General features: G+C 43.7%; 1 protein-coding gene across 1 annotated transcript in view; it reads right to left on the bottom strand.

Annotated features, from left to right (window-relative positions):
* Positions 1-21,144, bottom strand: part of RASEF (RAS and EF-hand domain containing) — a 128,979-nt gene that overhangs the window by 62,855 nt on the left and 44,980 nt on the right. Inside the window, exon 4 of the mRNA XM_075340344.1 lies at positions 4,860-4,955. Coding sequence (XP_075196459.1) covers positions 4,860-4,955 — 96 coding nt within the window. The remainder of the gene's footprint in view (positions 1-4,859; positions 4,956-21,144) is intronic.

The following is a 21,144-nucleotide window of genomic DNA, read 5'->3' on the forward strand; positions in this document are numbered from 1 at the left end:
ATGAGGTTGAGGAGGCAGAAGCAGTGTATTAACTTCTACATACAGAGGAAGGATTGATACAACTCATAGGGACAGCAAGACTTGTACAGCAGACCCTTCTCCATCTCTCCCCATAGTAACCCATTGCCCAGTCAGCGACATGTAACGCCCCTGTCCATGCTTACTGGGCCAAGTATCTGTGGTGAAATGCACCCTGTCACACAGTTTCTCAAAGAAGCGGTAATGTTTGGTGCGACATGCTGGTGTAGCGCGTGCACGCCTTTGTTGGAGAAGGAGTGGCGCCTGGGCATCGGCACTTGGGGCACTGCGATGGGCATAAGGTCTCGAAAATCCTCGGTTAAAAAGGTTGGAAAGGAAGCATTTTGGTAGCCAACAGTTTGCAGATGCTGAAAGTCAAGCTCTCAGCCATGTCATGCCCTTCTAAAAGCATGTAAAACAAAGCAAGGGGACTCCAACCACAGTCTCCCCCGTTTCCACTAATTGGGCCACACACACCCCACTTGACTGGCATCAGTTGACCCCCATTTTCAAGATGAAAAAGATGCTTTGCATGAAGCACTCTCAAAAATATGCGTGCCTTTCACCTCCCCTGGCTGAGCCAGGGGAAGAAAAGTCCTCTGAGAGCCATGACTTGTTCATCTTGGTTCTTTTTTCAAAAGCGAGGGGACTCCACCCACAGTCTCCCTCGTTTCCACTAATTGGGCCACACACACCCCACTTGACTGGCATCAGTTGACCCCCATTTTCAAGATGAAAAAGATGCTTTGCATGAAGCACTCTCAAAATACGCGTGCCTTTCACCTCCCCTGGATGACCCGGGGAAGAAAAGTCCTCTGAGAGTCATGACTTGTTCATCTTGGTTCTTTTTTCAAAAGCGAGGGGACTCCAACCACAGTCTCCCTCGTTTCCACTAATTGGGCCACACACACCCCACTTGACTGGCATCAGTTGACCCCCATTTTCAAGATGAAAAAGATGCTTTGCATGAAGCACTCTCAAAGTACGCGTGCCTTTCACCTCTCCTGGATGACCCAGGGGAAGAAAAGTCCTCTGAGAGCCATGACTTGTTCATCTTGGTTCTTTTTTCAAAAGCGAGGAGACTCCAACCACAGTCTCCCTCGTTTCCACTAATTGGGCCACACACACCCCACTTGACTGGCATCAGTTGACCCCCATTTTCAAGATGAAAAAGATGCTTTGCATGAAGCACTCTTCCGAGGACACGTTCCGAGAAAACGCTGGCTGCGGGACACAACAAGATCCCCAAGGCGTACGTGGTGAGCTCAGGCAATTTATCCAGATTGGAAGCCTAAAATGAGCAGGGCTCAAGTTGCACAGTAATGGCATGGACGTTCCCTTGCATATACCCATATCTGTGTCTCCTCCTCTTTTTCCTTGTCCAGCTCCTTTGTTTTCGCATGAGTATATGTCCTTGTCACTTTCCCATGTGTTTGTGTTGTGTTGTGAGTTGTTTGTCACCTTTTGGACACCTTTGACACCTTTGAGGGTGTTTTCTAGCTGTTTTTATGTGTTTGTGATTGCCTGCCATTGTTTCCTAAGCGGTTCGAGTTCGGTTCGTCGAACGTTCACCGAACCGAACTCGAACGGGACCCCCGTTCGACGAACCGAACTCGAGCCGAACCACGGCCGGTTCGCTCATCTCTAGTCATGAATAGACCCTACATGTTTCCGGTGTGTCCATTCTTAATTCTAACTCATGACTAAGAGTGGACACCCCCAAACGCATAGGTTCTGCTCATGATCACAGGAGATGACTACAAGTGTTTTTAACTAGGGCTAAATAAAGGAGTTATATTTCAATCAACTTCTTGGATTCATATTTTTCTGCTGTCAAAACACACATGGGACATTGGGTCCAGTATACCACAAAAAGTACTGAAATATAACAGGCGTTCCAAGAAAGATTGGGAATGGTTAGTCTGGAGAAAGATTTTGTAAGGGCTGACATATTCCTTGTCTGTCATTTGGATTTGTGGATCGTCTTGTTTTTCGGTGTACATCAATCCCATGATTTTTATACATGTTCAGGAGGTTGATGTAGTCTCGATTGTTTGCCAATTTTTTAGCTTACACGTAAAATCACTGATGTCTGATTGAACCCTTAAAACTAGCATCAGTATCCCTTATTGTCAATCGGAGGTCATTGTTTGCAATTTCTTGGCTTATGTAAAGAGAAAGGTAGTTATATTATGTGACTAATGACCCTTAACAGAAAGGCATAACATGGCTGATTGAATCATCTGCAATGGATTTTAAAAGGAGTCCGTCACCCCAAAATACTTTTAAAATTGGCTATACAGTGTTGTACAGGACCTAGCCTCCAAAACAACTCTTTTAGCACTGTAACTGTTACTGGTACAGGGCCTTAGAAAATAACTTTTTATTTGTATGCAAATGAAGAAGCATTGGTGCACCCTTGGTGTGACCAAGAGATTGGTGCACCGTTACATCTCCTCCTTTGCATTTTGGGGGCTTTTCCTGGCTTTCCATTGACAGTACTCACTTCCCAGTATGAGCAGTGTCTGAATGCTGCCAGAGTGTGAATGCATGCACACTCCCTGTGCCCGTCAATGTGCGCACACAGTGGCCGGGTGTGTGCCCCTCTGCCTTCTTTTTGCTGATACCATTTACTACACTAATAGACCCAGAAGTTTACCAAAGTGCCTTCGGAGAACTCCGTGATGCCACTCACTAACCTGATACACTCGGAAGTGTAGCAATCGCCTTCAGAGAATTCCTCTGTGAAGCTGATCACTGCACTTCTGGGGGAATTAGTGTATCAGTGTTGCGAGTGGCATTAGCAGAAAGAAGACAGGGAGGAGACCGCACCTAGCCACTGTGCTCGCATGACTTTGGACAAGTAATGTCAGTAAACATTGGCACACTAGCAGCATTCAGACAACGCTTACTTTGGGATGTGTCATGGGGCTATCACGATAGAAAGTGGCCTCTCCTATTCTTGAAGTCAGAAGGTTGCAGCACAAGGCTACACACACACCTGCTCTGGTTGAAGCTGCTTTGCTTTACTGTTAGCCGTGCAGATTTCCCTTATGCTAGTACTGCAAGAGTTAAACCTGTACTTTTGTCTCCTAAGGATTTTTGTTCTGGCATATCTCAGCTATTCTGTTTTACTCAATCCCTTCTGTTATAAGTACTCACCACTTAGTTTGGGTAATTGCCAGTGATAGCCTACTATACCTTGGTATCGGTGTGGAGGTGTGAGCCGTTGAAAGAAAGGCCACTTTATACTTGTTTCTGGAGATTCCTGCCTGGAAGTTCCTTTTACCCCTGTTTGTCAAATTCCCTTTGTGTCTTTATCAAAGAGCAGGACTAGTGTTCCTGCTGCTTTGTGCACTAGTCAGGGCCGAGCTTATAGTTAGTCAGGAGTAGGAACATGATCCCAATACGCAATGAAAGAACCCATCTAGTGAAATTAGGGAGCTCAGAATTGCTTAGGATAAGGGTCAGGAGTTACCCTTCCTGTTTGTCCCTAGTGGCAGTATACCACTCTCCATCTGTCTTGCCGACCGCCATTTGGCTCCTTAGTGGAGCAGTACAGTAAGCAAGCACTGTGGGAAGGCCCCCAATATGCAAATGAGGAGAGAGTAGCAGTGCACCAAACTCTTGGCCATGCCAAGAAGTGTACCAAATGCTGTCATGCTGGGTGTGGGGAGAGACACCCAGCAAGTGGACTCCTGGGAATAAGGGAGGCTGAAACACACAGAGGGGGGGTAAACCAGGGGCTCCTGCGCTGACCCTGACACTGGGGGGCCTGTGCTTGCCCTCAAACCACAGGTACCTATAAGGGTTAGGAGGTGTGGCCCGCCAACGTGCCCCTGTCTCCTAGTCAAACCCTAGGACTAAATTCCAATACCCACCAAACCACAGAGGGAAAAACAAACACAAAAATAAACAGCAAAAGGGGAAAGAAAGGAAAAACAACAAGTTATCTTAAGAGGGAATCTTCAGAATATACAGTAATAGTAGTCTGAAGTCACATGCTCTCCTGAGCAAGCAACTTCTCCAAGTGAAGAGTATAACCCGCACTGGAGGAGTGAGAGGCCCCACATTATAAAGGCCCTTAATTATCAGCTGGAGGAAAGGCTCCTCCAACGTGGCAAGGAAACAGAAAAAAAAAAATAATTCAAGCCCTTAAAGGGACAGCGTCCATTAACGTCTGGACAATCGCTGGGCGCTTCTGCACCTGGTCCCAGCAGGAGCACCTGAAGGTGCAGAAACATCCGTGACATATGCATTCACATTTGCATACGTATAAAAAGGTTATTTCTTCAGGCACAGTACTGTGCTAATATGGTCTTTATATGGGGAAATTCCCTACAACACTGTATAGGCAATCCAAAATGTATTTTGGCAGTAACAGACTCCCTTTAAAGCTTGTTTCTGATAAGATCCAAAAGTACTGGACTTTCCTTGGTTTATGTCTACTTCTCCAGTTCCTCTGCCCACAACTGGATTTTCTGCCAAGTAAAGATGAGCGCTGACTAGTTTGACAATTAAAACATGCCTTGCATGGATTTTTTATTCTTCCAGACAAAATTGGCATCTGGGTCAAACTAAGATGAACTTTTGTATTTTGCTACAATTACAATGGAGCTTAGGATTGCATTACTGGTCCATTCAGGGAACATGAGTAGAGCAGTTAGCTCTATAAATACCGTCAATAATAATGGTAACAATGATTCCAGTATCTAAACGTTAGGCAGCCAACTGCTTTCCTAAAAGATTAATCATCTACATAACTGTTATGTTCACTTTGTACCCTGCTAGAAATATGTCAGCCTTATCCATGCTGATCTTCTTTGCGGGGCTGAAGTTACCTTTTTTAGCTTTTTAATTGCGACCTGAAGTTCAGCTACTTCGGATTCATGCTGGCGCTTCAAGTCATTGAGGGCTTCCTCTGCCTTTCTCTTCTCCTGGAATAGTAAAAAAATGGAAATGTATGTACAGTATATGAGAAAAGTAAGAAACAATCGCAGACGAGAATTATTTGATGGCAGGAAGGTAACTGTGGTAAATGAATGGGTAAGCGTATACATACCCATTACTGCTGTCCTCTGTGGATGGCCAAGGAAGGGCAAATATTTTGAGTCCCTTAAGCAGTGAACCGTTAGTGGTCCCTGAGTCTATTCCATCAGTCCAATACTGAACCCCTGATTTCCCCAAGCACATTTATTGTCTTTTACAAAAATACTGATGTAATAAAAGTAAGGCTAAGTTCACACTGACGCACATTCCATTGGTCTATTCCATTTAGATTAACAAACATATTCATGTGCAGAAGTATCCATTTATATTACTTATTGACCTGAACCCCAATGGAGGTCACTAGTTGGGCAGTTCGGGTCTCCACCCACATACAGCCAGCCATAAACAGATCACTTCCGGGGGCGGGTGGGTTTTTTTTCTTTCTTTTTTTTTTGGTGCACACTACATCCAATCACGCAGTTGATACCCCCAGTGTGAACCATTCAAACACTGCAAGCGGCTCACACTGGGCTGCGTACCCAGTGTACAAGAGCACACAGATGCTCACTTGTGTACTTTGCATACGAAAAGCACCCAAACACTATTTTGTTTTGTCTTTTTGAGTCTGTTTAGTACGAACACCGATCCTTTGGTTCGCTCATCTCTACATCTCTTCCCCCAACCCAACGCCTACCTGTATTCCTGATTGCATATAGAGCTTAACCCAGTATGCCCTGAGAATAGCAGCTGCTGAACCATTCATTGTCTAGAGTCTTCACTGCACAGCTTATCATACAGCATCTCTGTTGCTGCCTATGCAGAGTACAGCATTCAAGATCACTTTGTCATATTGCTGGATTTTGTATAGGACAGACAGCGCTCAGTATAATGACTTCCTTGCCTAATGCAATGTTATTTCTACTGTTGCACTCTCCTGCAACCTGCATAGGTACTGTACGCAGCAGTGAGGTGGCTGCGTTATTCTGAATGAAGACAGTGCTTGCTCCCGTGTACTACTAATACAATCATTGCCTGCCGGTGGCTCAGTGAAGATTCCCTATGGGCTCTTCTTGCCATTCATTCATCCTCACAGGGGAGGATGGATTCTTAAAATCTGCACCTAAGGCATCCACCCCTACAGAACCCCCACATTACTCCACTTATTAAGAACAGAAAGTGCTTGTTTCATTTCATATACTTATCAATTTTTTGCCAATCACCAGAAACAATGTACCCCGAAGTGTGACAGCACATGTATGTATTCTACTTTCATCACATGTCCGATACCCCGACTCCTACTAACATAAATTATACAAATATTAGAATATAAATGCTCGATAGTACGGAATAGTACGGGCTGAATGATTTATAGTAGGGAAAACCAAATGCCTAACACTAAACAGTCTGGTTGCTGCAGAGCCTCTTGTTTAAAAGGAAGCTAAAGCTTTATGTCAATCACTGGTGGGATAACTGCTGTGTGCACAGTGATCTACAGAGGGTGTGCATTGCCCTGGCAGTCTGGGGCGTTCAGGTATACAGTGCCAACTACCGAGTGGAAATAAAGTGCCTCAAGCCTCCAGGTCACTGCACATCTATACAGCATTCAATTCAGAATGCAGCAATATTTGCTTTTGCGACCTCTGCATAAAGACACAGCTGATACGGCAGCGTGCAGATCCCAGGCATGACACCCAGAATCTATGTGACACCAATCCTGCATAAACTAATGTGTATGAGCCCTTATGTCTGATAGGATAAACAGTAAAGCCTTCAGTCTATGCTACACATACTATTCTCCACTAGGGGGCACCAGAGGTATGCTTTAGCTGTAATCACCTCGTCAGATTAGCAAATTAAAAGTGTACAATGAAGTCACCTTTATGAAAAACTGCTCTGATCTGATGCTGGCAGGTAGGCAATACATTGTCCATATGGTTTATGAATTTGATACATAGTTTTGACAAATAAGATCATACTCCAAACTGGAAACCACTCAGACAAATGTGCAAATTTACATGTCAAGGGTTAAGTGAGTGCACGATATGGATGAGTAAAGGCCGCTTTACACAACTAGGATTTATCTGACGATCTCATTAGCGATGTGACACGCCCAGATCGTTGTTACGATTTGCCGAGATCGATCATAGGTCGTTTTTAGCGGTCACATGTAACAATCTCACAAGCGACGCAAAATCATTCAGCGATATATTGCTTGACCAAGGCGGTCGTGTGGATAATGTTCGTCGTTTGCAGGGTGTCAAACGTACCAATATGTCTGCTGCGTTCCAAACGATGAACAATATTTTGAAACTGAACGACGTGTCAACGATCAACGATTTTCACCCTATCTGTGATCGTTCGGAGTTGCACGTAGGTGTCACACGCAACGACGTCGCTAACGATGTGCGTCACGAAAACCGTAACCCCGACGACATATCGTCAGATAAATTGTAGCGTGTAACGCCGCCTTTACAAGGGTCCCTTCACAATAAGAGGATGACATTGCCTCTCCAGCAATCAGGTGTCATCTGTGAAGAAACCTGGTGGACAGTGTTCAGTTTCCCTGCAGCGCCACCACAGGACCAACTAAGCATTACACAGTGCCTAGTCAAATGAATGGGTTGTTTATATATTGCAGCACGAGTCCAGTCCTCCAGCATGAGAGACGCTAATCGTTCTCTATCCTGATCAGTAAAGGAGGATCTTGACAGTTGACCTCTGTATATTAACACACAAATCTCTACAAAGATATATAAACCAGGATTTTCTAAACAGGACAACTTCAAACAAGGAACGCGGACAAATGTAAATTAATAGTGATTTCAAGAAGAGTCATTTCTTCTCCTAAAGTATAAATCTAGGACAGTTACCCATGTGTTTGCCCATATTGGATACAATAGATAGGCCAAAAGACGAATCTGTCACCAGGTTTTTGTCATTGATCTGAGAGCAGTGTAACGTAGAGACAGAGACCCTGATTCCAGTGATGTGTCACTTACTGGATTTCATGTTGTACTTTTGATAAAGTCACTGCCACTTAGTCCTCCATATTCAGAAGCTCTGTATAACCCTGCCTCCACCGCTGAGTGGCAGCTTTCTGCCTATGCACATTGTATATGGGAAGCTGTCAATCAGTAGTATGGGTGTTTTTATACAGAGCTCAGTATTCAGAGGTAGATCTGCAGTGATTTTATCAAAACTTCATCAAACAGTACTGGAATCCAGGTTTCTGCCCGTATATAATGCTGATCTCACATGAGACAGCTAAAACCTGGTAACAGCTTTTTTTTAATGACTATACGGAGATATTAGGGAGATTCCAAAGATGAAAGTACAAAGTGCAAAACCTTTCTCCCTATACCCCAATTATTTATATCAGACATGCTCCCAAATATAGAGTTATGAATCCCAAATACCCAAAACCTGGCATAAAATGCTAAGTCATATGCAAAGGATTGTTAAAAATCCACTTCGGACTTTTAGGATCGCTACTTCCAATAGGTGGCGCTGCTCTAGAGTTTGTCTCCTTTCCTGGAGAGACAATTTGAATCCCAAATAGTACATATGACTCCATTATTATTACAGATCAGTCCCCTGATGAGAAGATCCAAGATAGAGGGAGTGTGGATGACTGCATGACAGGTAAACTAGCCCGATGCTAGCCAATATGACTGGCCATACTACCTAGCAGATAGCTACTAAAGAGACTGGCTTGGAGCACATACTGCAGAATGTAAAAGAGACACTGCATACAGTTACTGCACAGACGTACAATACCCGAGTAATATTTGCACTGTGGCCTGATATTATAACGAAGGTGACACAGTTCTAGTTCATGTCTCTCCAGGACACACACTTTATATCATGTAAAGACTAAGTGAGAACTGGGGGTGTATGGTATTTCAGAAGAACTATCCTTTGACAAAACCCCATTACTTCCACTCCATTCTTGGTCTACCCCAACACCTTACATAATCAAAACGACAAACAAAATCCAAAATATAGAGGAGGCCTTGGAGCCAAATGATCCTGTGCTCTGGAAACACCTCCTGAAGTGACCAACCTGCGTGCTTCTGTAATCTGCTTACACAGACACGTCACGGCAGGTGACAGCCAGGCATAACTAAACCGGTTCAGAGCTTGTCTACATAACTAATGCAGCTGCTATTTCTATGGAATCAGGACATTTCTTAGGAAAGTAGTATACAGTTATTTCACCTTGGGACAAATGATCATTCCCCACAAAAACTGCTGTCGTATTGGAAATAATGGCTCAGAACCTGATCCAAATAGTTCTATCCTCAAATCATCAAAAAGGAGCAGCAGAATGCCATCAGTGACACAACACCTTTTTACTCCCCCATATTGTACAAAAGTACAGTATACAGTATAACAATCTCAGAGAATCCTATGCATGGCTCATTGAATTTAAGGGGAACCTGTCACCAGATTTGGTGACTATAAGCTTTGTCCACCACCACTGGGTTCTTATATACAGCATTCCAGAATACAGTATATAAGAGCCCAGGCTGCTGTGTAGAACGTAAAAATCACTTTATAATACTTACCTAGATGGTCGGTGCGGTGCAGACTTGTTGGATGGGTGTCTCCATTCTCCGGGTCCGGCGCCTCCTTTTTCGGCCATCTTTGTCCTCCTTCTTCTGAAGCCTGGGTGCATGTCGCGTCCTACGTCATGCACATGCGCCAGCATTGAGGTCCTGCGCAGGCACATTTTGATCTGCCCTGAGCAGGGCAGATCTAAGTATTGTAGTGCGCATGCGCAGGACCTCAATGCCGTCTAGTGTACACTCATCCTCCAGTACCAGTCTGTGTTTTGTATTGTTTATGATTATTGCGCTAGTCCCTATTATGTATACCCTATATCACATGGAATAAATGGCGCTATAATAAAAAATAATAATAATAATAATAATAATAATAATCTGACCAGTCTGCACTGCACAACACCTTAGGTGAGTATTATAAAGTGATTTATATGTTCTACACATTAGAATGCTGTATATAAGAGCCCACTGGTGGTGGCCGCAGCTTATAGTCACCAAATCTAGTGACAGGTTCCCTTTAAGCAATCTAAGACCTGAGATAATGCTGCACATTAAACTCAGGTTTCTATTTTATACCACTTTTTGGCGCACAAGGGTAAAGGGGGCTTTACACGCAGTGACATCGCTAGCAATGTCGCTGGTGAAAGCACCCGCCCCCGTCGTTTGTGTGTCACAGGCAAATCGCTGCCCGTGGTGCTTAATATCGTTAGGAGCCATCACACGGACTTACCTCCCTAGCGACGTCGCTGTTGCCGGCGAACCGACTCCTTTCTAAGGGGGCGGTTTGTGTGGCGTCACAGCGGCATCACTAAGCGGCCGCCCAGTAGAAGCGGAGGGGCGGAGATGAGCAGCCGTAACATCTCGCCCACCTCCTTCCTTCCGTATTGCCGGCGGCCGCAGGTAAGCTATAGTTCGTCGTTCCTGAGGTGTCACACATAGCGATGTGTGCTGCCTTGGGAACGACGAACAACCTGCATCCTCAACAATCAACGATTTTTTGAAAATTAACGACGTGTCAATGATGGACGATATGGTGAGTATTTTCCATTGTTAACGGCCGCTCGTTGGTGTCACACGCAACGACGTCGCTAACGATGCCGGATGTGCGTCACGGAATCCGTGACCCCGGCGATATATTGTTAGATACGTCGCTGCGTGTAACGGGGCCTTAATACTCTGGTCTTAGGACTGTTAAGGCCCCGTTACACGCAGCATTGTATCTAACGATATATCACCGGGGTCACGGATTCCGTGATGCACATTCGGCATCGTTAGCGATGTCGTTGTGTGTGACACCAACAAGCGTCCGTTAACGATGGAAAATACTCACCATATCATCCATCGTTGACACGTCGTTCATTTTAAAAAAATCATTGATTTTTGAGGACGCAGGTTGTTTGTCGTTCCTGCGGCAGCACACATAGCTATGTGTGACACCTCGGGAATGACGAACTACAGCTTACCTGTAGCTGCCGGCAATGAGGAAGGAAGGAGGTGGGCGGGATGTTACGGCCGCTCATCTCCGCCCCTCCTCTGTGACGCAGCATGAACCTCCCCCTTAGAAAGGAGGCGGTTCGCCGGCTACAGTGACGTCGCTAGGCAGGTAATTCCATGTGACGCCTCCTAACGATATTGTGCGCCACGGGCAGCAATTTGCCCGTGACGCACAACCAACGGGGGCGGGTGCTTTCACCAGCGACATCGCTAGCAATGTCGCTGCGTGTAAAGCCCCCTTTAGTTTATTCTCAGACAGTACTTGGACCAAAAATACGGACGTGTGAATGTAGCCTTTGAGAATGGATGACAGTGCGGGAGAAAAGAATAGTCTGATACTGAGGAAAAAATACAATACAAAGTATATGTAATATATGCGGAAAATACTACAAATTAATTAATTAACAGGAGAAGAGGAAATATAAGGCTTGGGCAGTATGGGATATGTTGGCCAGATTTCAGCACATTATTGTCTGTAGGGTGACTGCCAACAGCAGGTGAAGATTGGGCCCTTTCTCTGGCCCTCAATAGCAGTACACCTTGCTTGCCCTGAAGAAGGTCCATTATTGGTGATCCAAATACATCCATACAATAATAGCATTTACCAGACCTCTAATATGAAATAATAATATAGAATTAGTATAATATTGGCCCATATTTCAATCCACAAAATGTGACCAATAATGCTACCTAGAGCCCTGTCATAGTAATTATAGTTATAGGGTGATCATGAACATCAATGATATGTTGTATCCTATGTAGTCTAGCAACAGGTCTTGTGTTTCTGTGTAAGAGAGGAGTTTACTAGGCTCACACAGATGTGCAGCGTACTACCAGCCCACAAAGTAAAGACTAGGCAGGCACACACAATTTGCCTTATAGGTGTATCCGTTTACTCTACGAACTGTATCTAGAAAAAACACCTTTTCCAAGCAAAGCCTCTGATACTGCTGTTCAGGTACTCAGCCTACGTCATAATGATTCAGACAGAATTTCCTCTACTAGGAACTAAAGGTAGGAACCACTAGACATGAGTTGGAAACTGGCCATCGCTGGACTGTCAATAGTTAGACTGCTACGTTCTGATTTCTCCATTTTTCTACAAAAGCCCCACCAGCTACAAAATACATTTTTACAAATTACCTCGCTTTATATTAATATATCTCTTCTAAATTCAAATATATCATTAAAAGAAAAAATAAGTAATTTTTGTTGCCAAATCAAGGATTGGTGAAACCAAAAGGCTCTCCAGCTCTGCCTCAACAATGGAGGGGGAATCTCGGTACCAGTAGATAAGCATTGGGTCACATCATGGAACATGATGGATTTATGTTTCGTAAACAAATATTGCATCACAATTTATCCTGCAGTATCTTAAGATTTAAAAGGGTTGTCCCCTTTCAGAAAATCCTAATTCCTAGATACAGTTTGTTCTTAAAAAAAAAAAAAACATCCAGAGTTCCACTGCAGAGATTCCGCTACTTCTGTCAAAGCCAATCAACAACTCAGCGGCTCTGCGCATGTAGATGGAATACTCCGCAGGGTGCCACTGAGATAAGTGATTGGCTGCAGCGCTATTCACGTGATGTCAGCAAAGTAGCTGCACTAAAAACTGAACGGTGAATCCTGGAACACTGAGTAAAGTGTGTTTTGTTTTTTGATAACAAACTGAACATGGGGATTAGTATTTTGTAAAAGAGGACAAGCCCTTTAAAAGTGGTAGACTAAAGTAAGGAACAAGACACATGCACAATACCTGCTGATCGTTTACATGTCTTACAGATATGAGGGGTTGGAACAACATTTGCACCACTCACCGCCTACATAGGAGTGAGCAGCGCCAAATAATCTGTTTAAGGGTATCTGCAGCTAAAAGGGAACCTGTCACCAGGTTTTTCCCTTATGAGCTGAATTGGCATGAGAAACAAATTGCAGATCTGCACTGCCCCATAGTAAAACATTGGGCCAAGTATTCGATAAAACATCGCATAGCACTCATCCGTGTTATATGCTAATGTGAACGAGCCCTTAGTGGTGTTTTGGCATGGCTATGGTCACTGCGGGCAGCACAGTGAGCGGCGGCTGGAAGCATTTCCTGGCACTGACTGACAGCCGGGTCAGCAATGCATCAGTGTGGTAATTTGCATGTAAATAGCGTTGAAATCATGCTAGGCTAGTTTAATGGAAGAACACCTACAGGTGGAAAATGAAGTTTTATTTTTCTTGCAGCTGCTCACGTCAGTCATTAAGCTGATGTGGGGATCTATAACAGCCACCAGTCACCTCACATTCACTGACATCCCATTCTGCACACTTGCTGTGGAGCAGGCTGTCAGTCACACTGCTGGGTGAGTGATCACAGCCTCGCTTACTGACCGATCAGCCCCCTGCACAACCCAATGACTAGAAGTGAGCATTTTCAAAAAATGGCATTTCATTATCTCCCTGTGATTTGATTCTGAAATCAGTACAGTGCAAGAAAAAAATCTGGCGCCATTCGGACCATCAGTATGGCATCCGATTTATATGGATAAATTACAATTCTGTAAGATGGGAAACAAAATGGTCCTGGAATAGATTGATAGCTGCTGAGTAAAAAAACGGATTGTACACGGATGACAAGTGAGAAAAAAGTGTCCCACTTTTCTGGATGAGGATAAAAACTATCCTAGAGGTTGGATCCGTAATCATAAAATACCACTATATTCTAGTAATATGCCACCGTGTCCCACCACCTGCATTGCATCCTCATCTGCATGGAGTTAATGAGTAACGGATCTCCTCTAGTATTGTATGTTTTTATGACCCATTTACTTGGTCTTATTTTCTACCTTATGCATACCGTCGTCTTTATGTCCCAAGACGCCTTTTTGTTTGATTCAGTTTTTAGCCAAAAATAAATGGACTGAACGTAGTAAAGTACCAAAGACACTGCCCTCAGCACATAGCAACTAGTAAACTGTTTGTGTTCAAAGAGGTAACAAATTTCTTAATGCGCCAAGTGTAGTCAAGCAGGAACTCCCCATCCTGAGATGTTTACCTTCTAGGCAGATATCTGTGAGCGTGTTGTCTTTGGATGCACCGGCAGTTACCCATCTGGGTGAAATAGAAATAACTATCTATACAATGTGTAACGAAAGGCAATAAATACATATAGACTGTCGTGTAAAGATAATGTAAAACACATTGCACATAAAGGAATTTTCCTGGGCTGAACTCCAGTGCTTTTCTATGGCACTGCTGGAGTGGTGCTTTAAATCTAACTCCTCTGACCCCTGTCATATACTCACCATCCAGCAGCTTCACCTACTTTCATCGTTGTTCTGGTCAGTCTCAGAGATTTGTGACCTGCCTACAGCTCCAGTGTTCCATGGAGTGCACTGGAGTTCACAAATCAATGCAGTTCTATGAGAGCCTGGTGAAGACACCAGAAGGTGAGTAGATGACATGGGCCAGGGGGTCTTATATTGAAAACGCCACTCCAGCTGAAAGCCCCCAACATCCCCCCCCCCACTGGAGTGCCAGAAAGTGAGTAGATGACATGGGCCAGGGGACATACATTTAAAACGCCACCCCAAATGAAATCCCCCAAACCCCCCCACCCGCTGGAGTACAGCAGAAGGTGAGATGACATGGGATAGGGGACTTACATTTAAAATACCACCCCAACTGAAACCCCCAAATTCCCGCTCCCCCCCGCTGGAGTGCGTCAGAAGGTGAGTAGATGACATGGGCCGGGGGACTACATTTAAAACACCACCCCAGCCAAAAAAAACCCAAACCCATCCCCCGCCCCCGCTGAAGTGCGCCAGAGGGTGAGTAGATGACATGGGCCAGGGGACTTATATTGAAAACGCCACTCCAGCTGAAAGCCCCCAACCTCTTTCCCCCACTGGAATGCCAGAAAGTGAGTAGATGACATGGGCCAGGGGACTTACATTTAAAACACCACCCCAGCTGAAACCCTCAACCCCTCCCCCCCGCTGGATTGCGTCAGAAGGTGAGTAGATGACATGGCCGGGGGACTTACATTTAAAACACCCCCAGCTGATACCCCCAAACCCCCCCCCCCCGCCCTACTGGAGTGTGCCAGAGGGTGGGTAGATGACATGGGCCAGGGGACTTCTATTTAAAACACCACCCCAGCTAAAACCCCCCAAACCCCCCCCCCCCCCACTGAAGTGCGCCGGAAGGTGAATAGATGACATGGGCCGGGGGACTTATATTTAAAACATCACCCCGGCTGAAACCCCCCCAAACCCTCCCCCCCCCCCGCTGGAGTGCGCCAAAAGGTGAGTAGATGACATGGGCCAGGGGACTTATATTTAAAACACCACCCCAGCTCCCCCCAAGCAGTGTGGCTGAGAATCCAGCACTGGAGTGAGGTGAAACAGTTGTTTCAAGATGCAGTTCTATCTGCTTGTGTTTGTCGGAGCCTGCTTGTCTCTCACTGTGCTGAGTGCTCTTTAGACCTCCTCACCCTCTCATCTCCATAGAGTATAATAGGAGGCATAACCTGTGTTGGCAATCCGCTTGCTTTAAAGCAGTGTTTTAATATTTTTTTTTTAAAGTGGATACTAAGTTTAGGAGTAAAGGAGGAAAAAGTGAAGCATAATATAACATATATTACAAAGTCTCATATATTTGCCGCTACTATTGATGTCTGTGAAGCATGGTGCAGGATGGTAGCCATGGGCCTGGTATGTTACATGAAGGTGAGGGTCCTGGCTAGGTGTGTGGACTTGTACTTATGGGAGCACTACACCCTTAGGCTGCATGATGTTGGTGGCTTCAGCTGTCCAGGAGCACATGTTGACCAGTTCAATGAGAGAGACCACCACTCAAAAATAAACTTTTTACTAAACGGTAACTTGGTGGGAATTATGTACAGTAGATAGTGGGTACACAGCTTAAAGAACATTTCCTTCATGACACAGAGCATCTTCACACACAGTCGCTTCACTTCTTCAAGTTTACTTGTTTCTGCCTCAACTAGTTTTGTTTCCTTCACCACATCACAATACTACAGTCCAGTTAGTGAAAGTCCTATTGTCAACCCACGATTCCGCCTCTTCATCCCTCTTAGAGGAACTAGTTTGTCAATATGGCGGTAATTACGGTAGCTTCTCTTCTTCTGATACTTTGGCACTAACGCCCGAGGCACTCTGTTCGTTTTACGTTCTCTCTTCCGTTCTGCCTCATTATCTCTGAGTTATAAACTTGGGGCCATTATCCACTGTCTCGGTCTCCACTCACGTCAGTGACACCCATTTCATGCGGCCATGCCCACTATAGGTCTGCTTTTACTGCACACTGAGCCCTATCTGATCTCCTGGCAGGAAACTGTCTCTGTCCCTTTCATTTTAGCCCCTCCCGCTCTGGACTAGTCCAAACATTATCCGTAACTCTCCCTACTGTTGGGCAAAATACAATCTATCACTAATAACGCATGTCCCATTACACATCATAACAGTACTCTTGTTTTCAAGGGGGAACGAGGACAGTATGTCCCTCTCCTTACATCTGCACAGTTTGTTGAAATGACAGTGACCATTTAATTTAATTTTTGAAAGACCATTTAAAAGGGATCTAATAAATATACCCACTAATAAATGAAACATACATTTTATTAGAATATATTAAAAAAAAAAAAAAAGGAAAAACAAACATGTCATACCATTCTGATCCTGGAAGGCCACAGTATTGGAAGAGGCTATCATGCTACTCTTTTACTCTCCTGATGAACTCCATCTATCATGGGGATGGAGATAAACGCGTCTAGATAAGAGATGTGAAATTATAGAAGAAAAAGGATGTCACAATACACGTGGGAGTGAGAAATTATAGATATGTAAAAAGTTTTTTCCACTACAGTATATTGTTTTTTTCCCTATATATACATATGGAAGCCCTGTTTACCTGAATTGGGGAATTAGGGAAAAAAAGAGGCAAAGCCGCCGAGGAATGGGGGCATCGTATAAAGTAGGATGTTTTACTCCACTGTCAAGTAGGGGCAATTGATATGAGGGACATTTCAGAATAGATTTGGTTGATACAGTTATTTGTCTCCCAAACTGAATTAATTAGTGCCTCACTGAGGAATGGTGTGGAATACAATATACTTACGAAAATGTTTGTGTGTTGAGAAAATTAATTACTCTGTATTGAGAGATCCTTTTGGATCAGTTGGTATAAACCTTCTTTAGAATTGTGTATTGCCCCAACCCGTTAGGTTCATTATATTGACTGGATTTAGGTAGGGAGGAGAGGGCGAGAAGAGGGAAAGCCGCCGAGGAATGGGGCATTGCTGAAATAAGGGTGTACTTCATTGACAGGAAGGAACAGATCTCACTAGGGACTGTTTATAGTGTCCTATATCTATATGAGTTTATTCCTATATCCTGTTATTTGTACAACCCATATCTATGAAATAATTAATTATTTATGACCTCTTGGTATATTTTTAGGAGGTGTATTAACGGAGTGACAACCCAGTTTTTGTGTCATTGTTTCTTTTTTCTTCTTTTTTTGTTTTTTAATATATTCTGATAAAATGTACGTTTTATTTATTAGTGGGTATATACTGTCACAAAACTAATTCTGTATACCTATAAGTAAAAAATTGTTTCTGAAAGACCTAATAAATATAAACAACTATCTAAACAGTCCATATGGACATCTGCCTGAAAATGTCTTTACAGTCATATGAAAACGTTTGGGCACCACTATTAATGTTAACCTTTTTTCTTTATAACAATTTGGGGTTTTGCAACAGCTATTTCAGTTTCATATATCTAATAACTGATGGACTGAGTAATATTTCTGGATTGAAATGAGGTTTATTATACTAACAGAAAATGTGCAATCCGCATTTAAACAAAATTTGACCAGTGCAAAAGTATGGGCACCCTTATCAATTTCTTGATTTGAACACTCCTAACTACTTTTTACTGACTTACTAAAGCACTAAATTGGTTTTGTAACCTCATTGAGCTTTGAACTTCATAGGCAGGTGTATCCAATCATGAGAAAAGGTATTTAAGGTGGCCACTTGCAAGTTGTTCTCCTATTTGAATCTCCTATGAAGAGTGGCACCATGGGCTCCTCAAAACAACTCTCAAATGATCTGAAAACAAAGATTATTCAACATAGTTGTTCAGGGGAAGGATAGAAAAAGTTGTCTCAGAGATTTAAACTGTTAGTTTCCTCTGTGAGGAACATAGTAAGGAAATGGAAGAACACAGGTACAGTTCTTGTTAAGCCCAGAAGTGGCAGGCCAACAAAAATATCAGAAAGGCAAAGAAGAAGAATGGTGAGAACAGTCAAGGACAATCCACAGACCACCTCCAAAGACCTGCAGCTTCATCTTGCTGCAGATGGTGTCAATGTGCATCGGTCAACAATACAACGCACGTTGCACAAAGAGAAGCTGTATGGGAGAGTGATGCGAAAGAAGCCGTTTCTGCAAGCATGCCACAAACAGAGTCGCCTGAGGTATGCAAAAGCACATTTGGACAAGCCAGTTACATTTTGGAAGAAGGTCTTGTGGACTGATGAAACAAAGATTGAGTTGTTTGGTCATACAAAAAGGCGTTATGCATGGAGGCAAAAAAAACACGGCATTCCAAGAAAAGCACTTGCTACCCACAGTAAAATTTGGTGGAGGTTCCATCATGCTTTGGGGCTGTGTGGCCAATGTCGGCACCGGGAATCTTGTTAAAGTGTATATATATACAGTATGTATACTGCAGGGTCCAGGGGAGGTGGGGGCAGCAGCTCTGGAGCGCAGGGGAACGCTGCGGGCTGCAGCCTTTGATCTCCTGCTCCCGCTCATATAATATGCACAGCCGCTGTCCATCTCCAATGGTGCTGAAATCGCATGCAGTGATGGGCTGGGGGAGCGGTGCATATTATATGAGCCCGCGTGCCCCTGTGATGGTACATGCCCCCCCTGTGTTAGATTTGGCCCCCAGGCTGCTGCTCATTCTAAAATAAAAAAGCTTTACTTACCCCCTCCAGCGTTTCTCCCAGTGTCCCTGCTTCCACTGTGATCAGGCAGGCAGAGATCTCAGTCTGCTGTGCCGATCACATGACCGCACTGAGAACCAGGAAGTAAGGAAGAGAAGCACGGAGGGAGACAGGAGGGAGATAAACGCTGGAGGAGGTAAGGAAAGAGTGTTTTATTTTACTATGGGCAGCAGCCTGGGGGCGATATCTAACACAAGGGGACTTGTGCGATCTATAGGGGCCATGGGCAGCCCTATGGGGGCGATATCTAACACAGGGGGACTTGTGCGATCTATATATGGGCCATGGGCAACACTATGGGGGCGATATCTAACACAGGGGGACTTGTGCGATCTATATAGGGGCCATGGGCAGCACTATGGGGGCGATATCTAACACAGGGGGACTTGTGCAATCTATATAGGGGCCATGGGCAGCACTATGGGGGCGTTATCTAACACAGGGGAACGTGTGCAATCCATAGGGGACCATAGGCAGCACAGGGGAATGTATGCAATCCATAGGGGGCCATAGGCAGCACAGGGGAATGTATGCAATCCATAGGGGGCCATAGGCAGCACAGGGGAACGTGTGCCATCACAAGGGGGCTATATTCAATATAAGGGGGCCATATCCAGATTAAGGGGGCTAATTTTAGGATGGGGGCTATGAGGGATATATACCCTATATGATTTGTTAGAGGGACACTGGCATTATAAGATGGACCCCATTTACCATTAAAAAAAAAATTCTCTTTTCCTTCACCAAATTTGGGGGTGCGTCTTATAATCAGGTGCGTCTTATAAAGCGAAAAATACGGTAAGTCTTTACTTTATTGCTTTGAATAGGGTAGTTTGGAAAAATGTAACATAGAAATGTACTTGATTTTTGTAGACTAGACTTAAAAATATAGTAAAAGCGAAAGTAAGAGAACAACTATGTTTAGCAAGATCTTGCAGGGATTTCTTATAAGGAGCAAGAAATGCCTCAGAAAGTCTCTGAAACCTGTATTCTTAGTATGGCTACAATGTAACCATTATCTCTGCCAGATGCACATTGATATAATATTAGGTATACTTATGTTATTAAAAGACTCAGAATATTTTTTGCTAGATGTCATACAAATACATTATGTATAGTATCCCATAACTTGGATATCATACAGCATGTTAAAGTATATGTACACCTTTACAATTTTTTTTATTAAATATTATATTATGCAATTGTCTAAAGAGTCACTATTGTAAATGTTCTAAGATTTTGCTGCTACAAACTTTTAGTCCTCAGTGTTTTACAAGAAAGTTACAAATTTGGCAGAGGTGTCTGTTCCTCCATAACTTCCATTAATGTTAGAAATAGAGAAGGGAAGATGGTTGTTCACAGAGTTGGGAAGTGATAAAGCATGTACAGTCTCAAGGAGGGCAGAGAAAACACGTTATAGAAAAGGAGAAAAGCACATAAAGAGAAACTAAGTGCAGTAGAGCAGCTGTGCTGATACATGAGCAAATAAACACTGCTATAAATAAATAATCGACCCACGGAAATACACCTTTAACGTCTAGTTCAACAATAACAATTTTACTGAAAGCCAAAAGTAGTAGAAATATATTAGGAAGCCCTTTTGTGAACTTGAATAATTGAGGATTAAAAATTGAAACAGTGTTGTCAAAATAATGATAATTACGGTATAATTCGAAGGGGTATCTTCACAAACCCACCTGGTGTGAGGAAGATGTCCTAAGTAACTGGACATTGACCATTACATCCAGTGTCCCGGTTGTGTTAGCTTGTTTGAAAGTCAATCTACCATAGTTCATGGAATATGCAAACTGGAAATCGCTGGTATGGACCCAATTCCAAAAAGTGTTTTGGTTGAGGTGGATAGCATTATAAAAATATAGAAAGGAAATGCAAGTGCCCAGAGGAGGAAAAAAGCTAAGGTGCCATGAAATACAGGTAAATGCGAGGAGCAACTTGCTCCCCTACAGGGGATAAGACTTATCACCTTTAAGGACAAATAGTCCTACCATCAATGTTGAAGACAATTGCAGCATATGGTACTGTATGTGAG

The sequence above is a fragment of the Anomaloglossus baeobatrachus genome, chromosome 1 (genome assembly GCF_048569485.1).
Source record: "Anomaloglossus baeobatrachus isolate aAnoBae1 chromosome 1, aAnoBae1.hap1, whole genome shotgun sequence".
Taxonomy (NCBI): Eukaryota; Metazoa; Chordata; class Amphibia; order Anura; family Aromobatidae; genus Anomaloglossus; species Anomaloglossus baeobatrachus.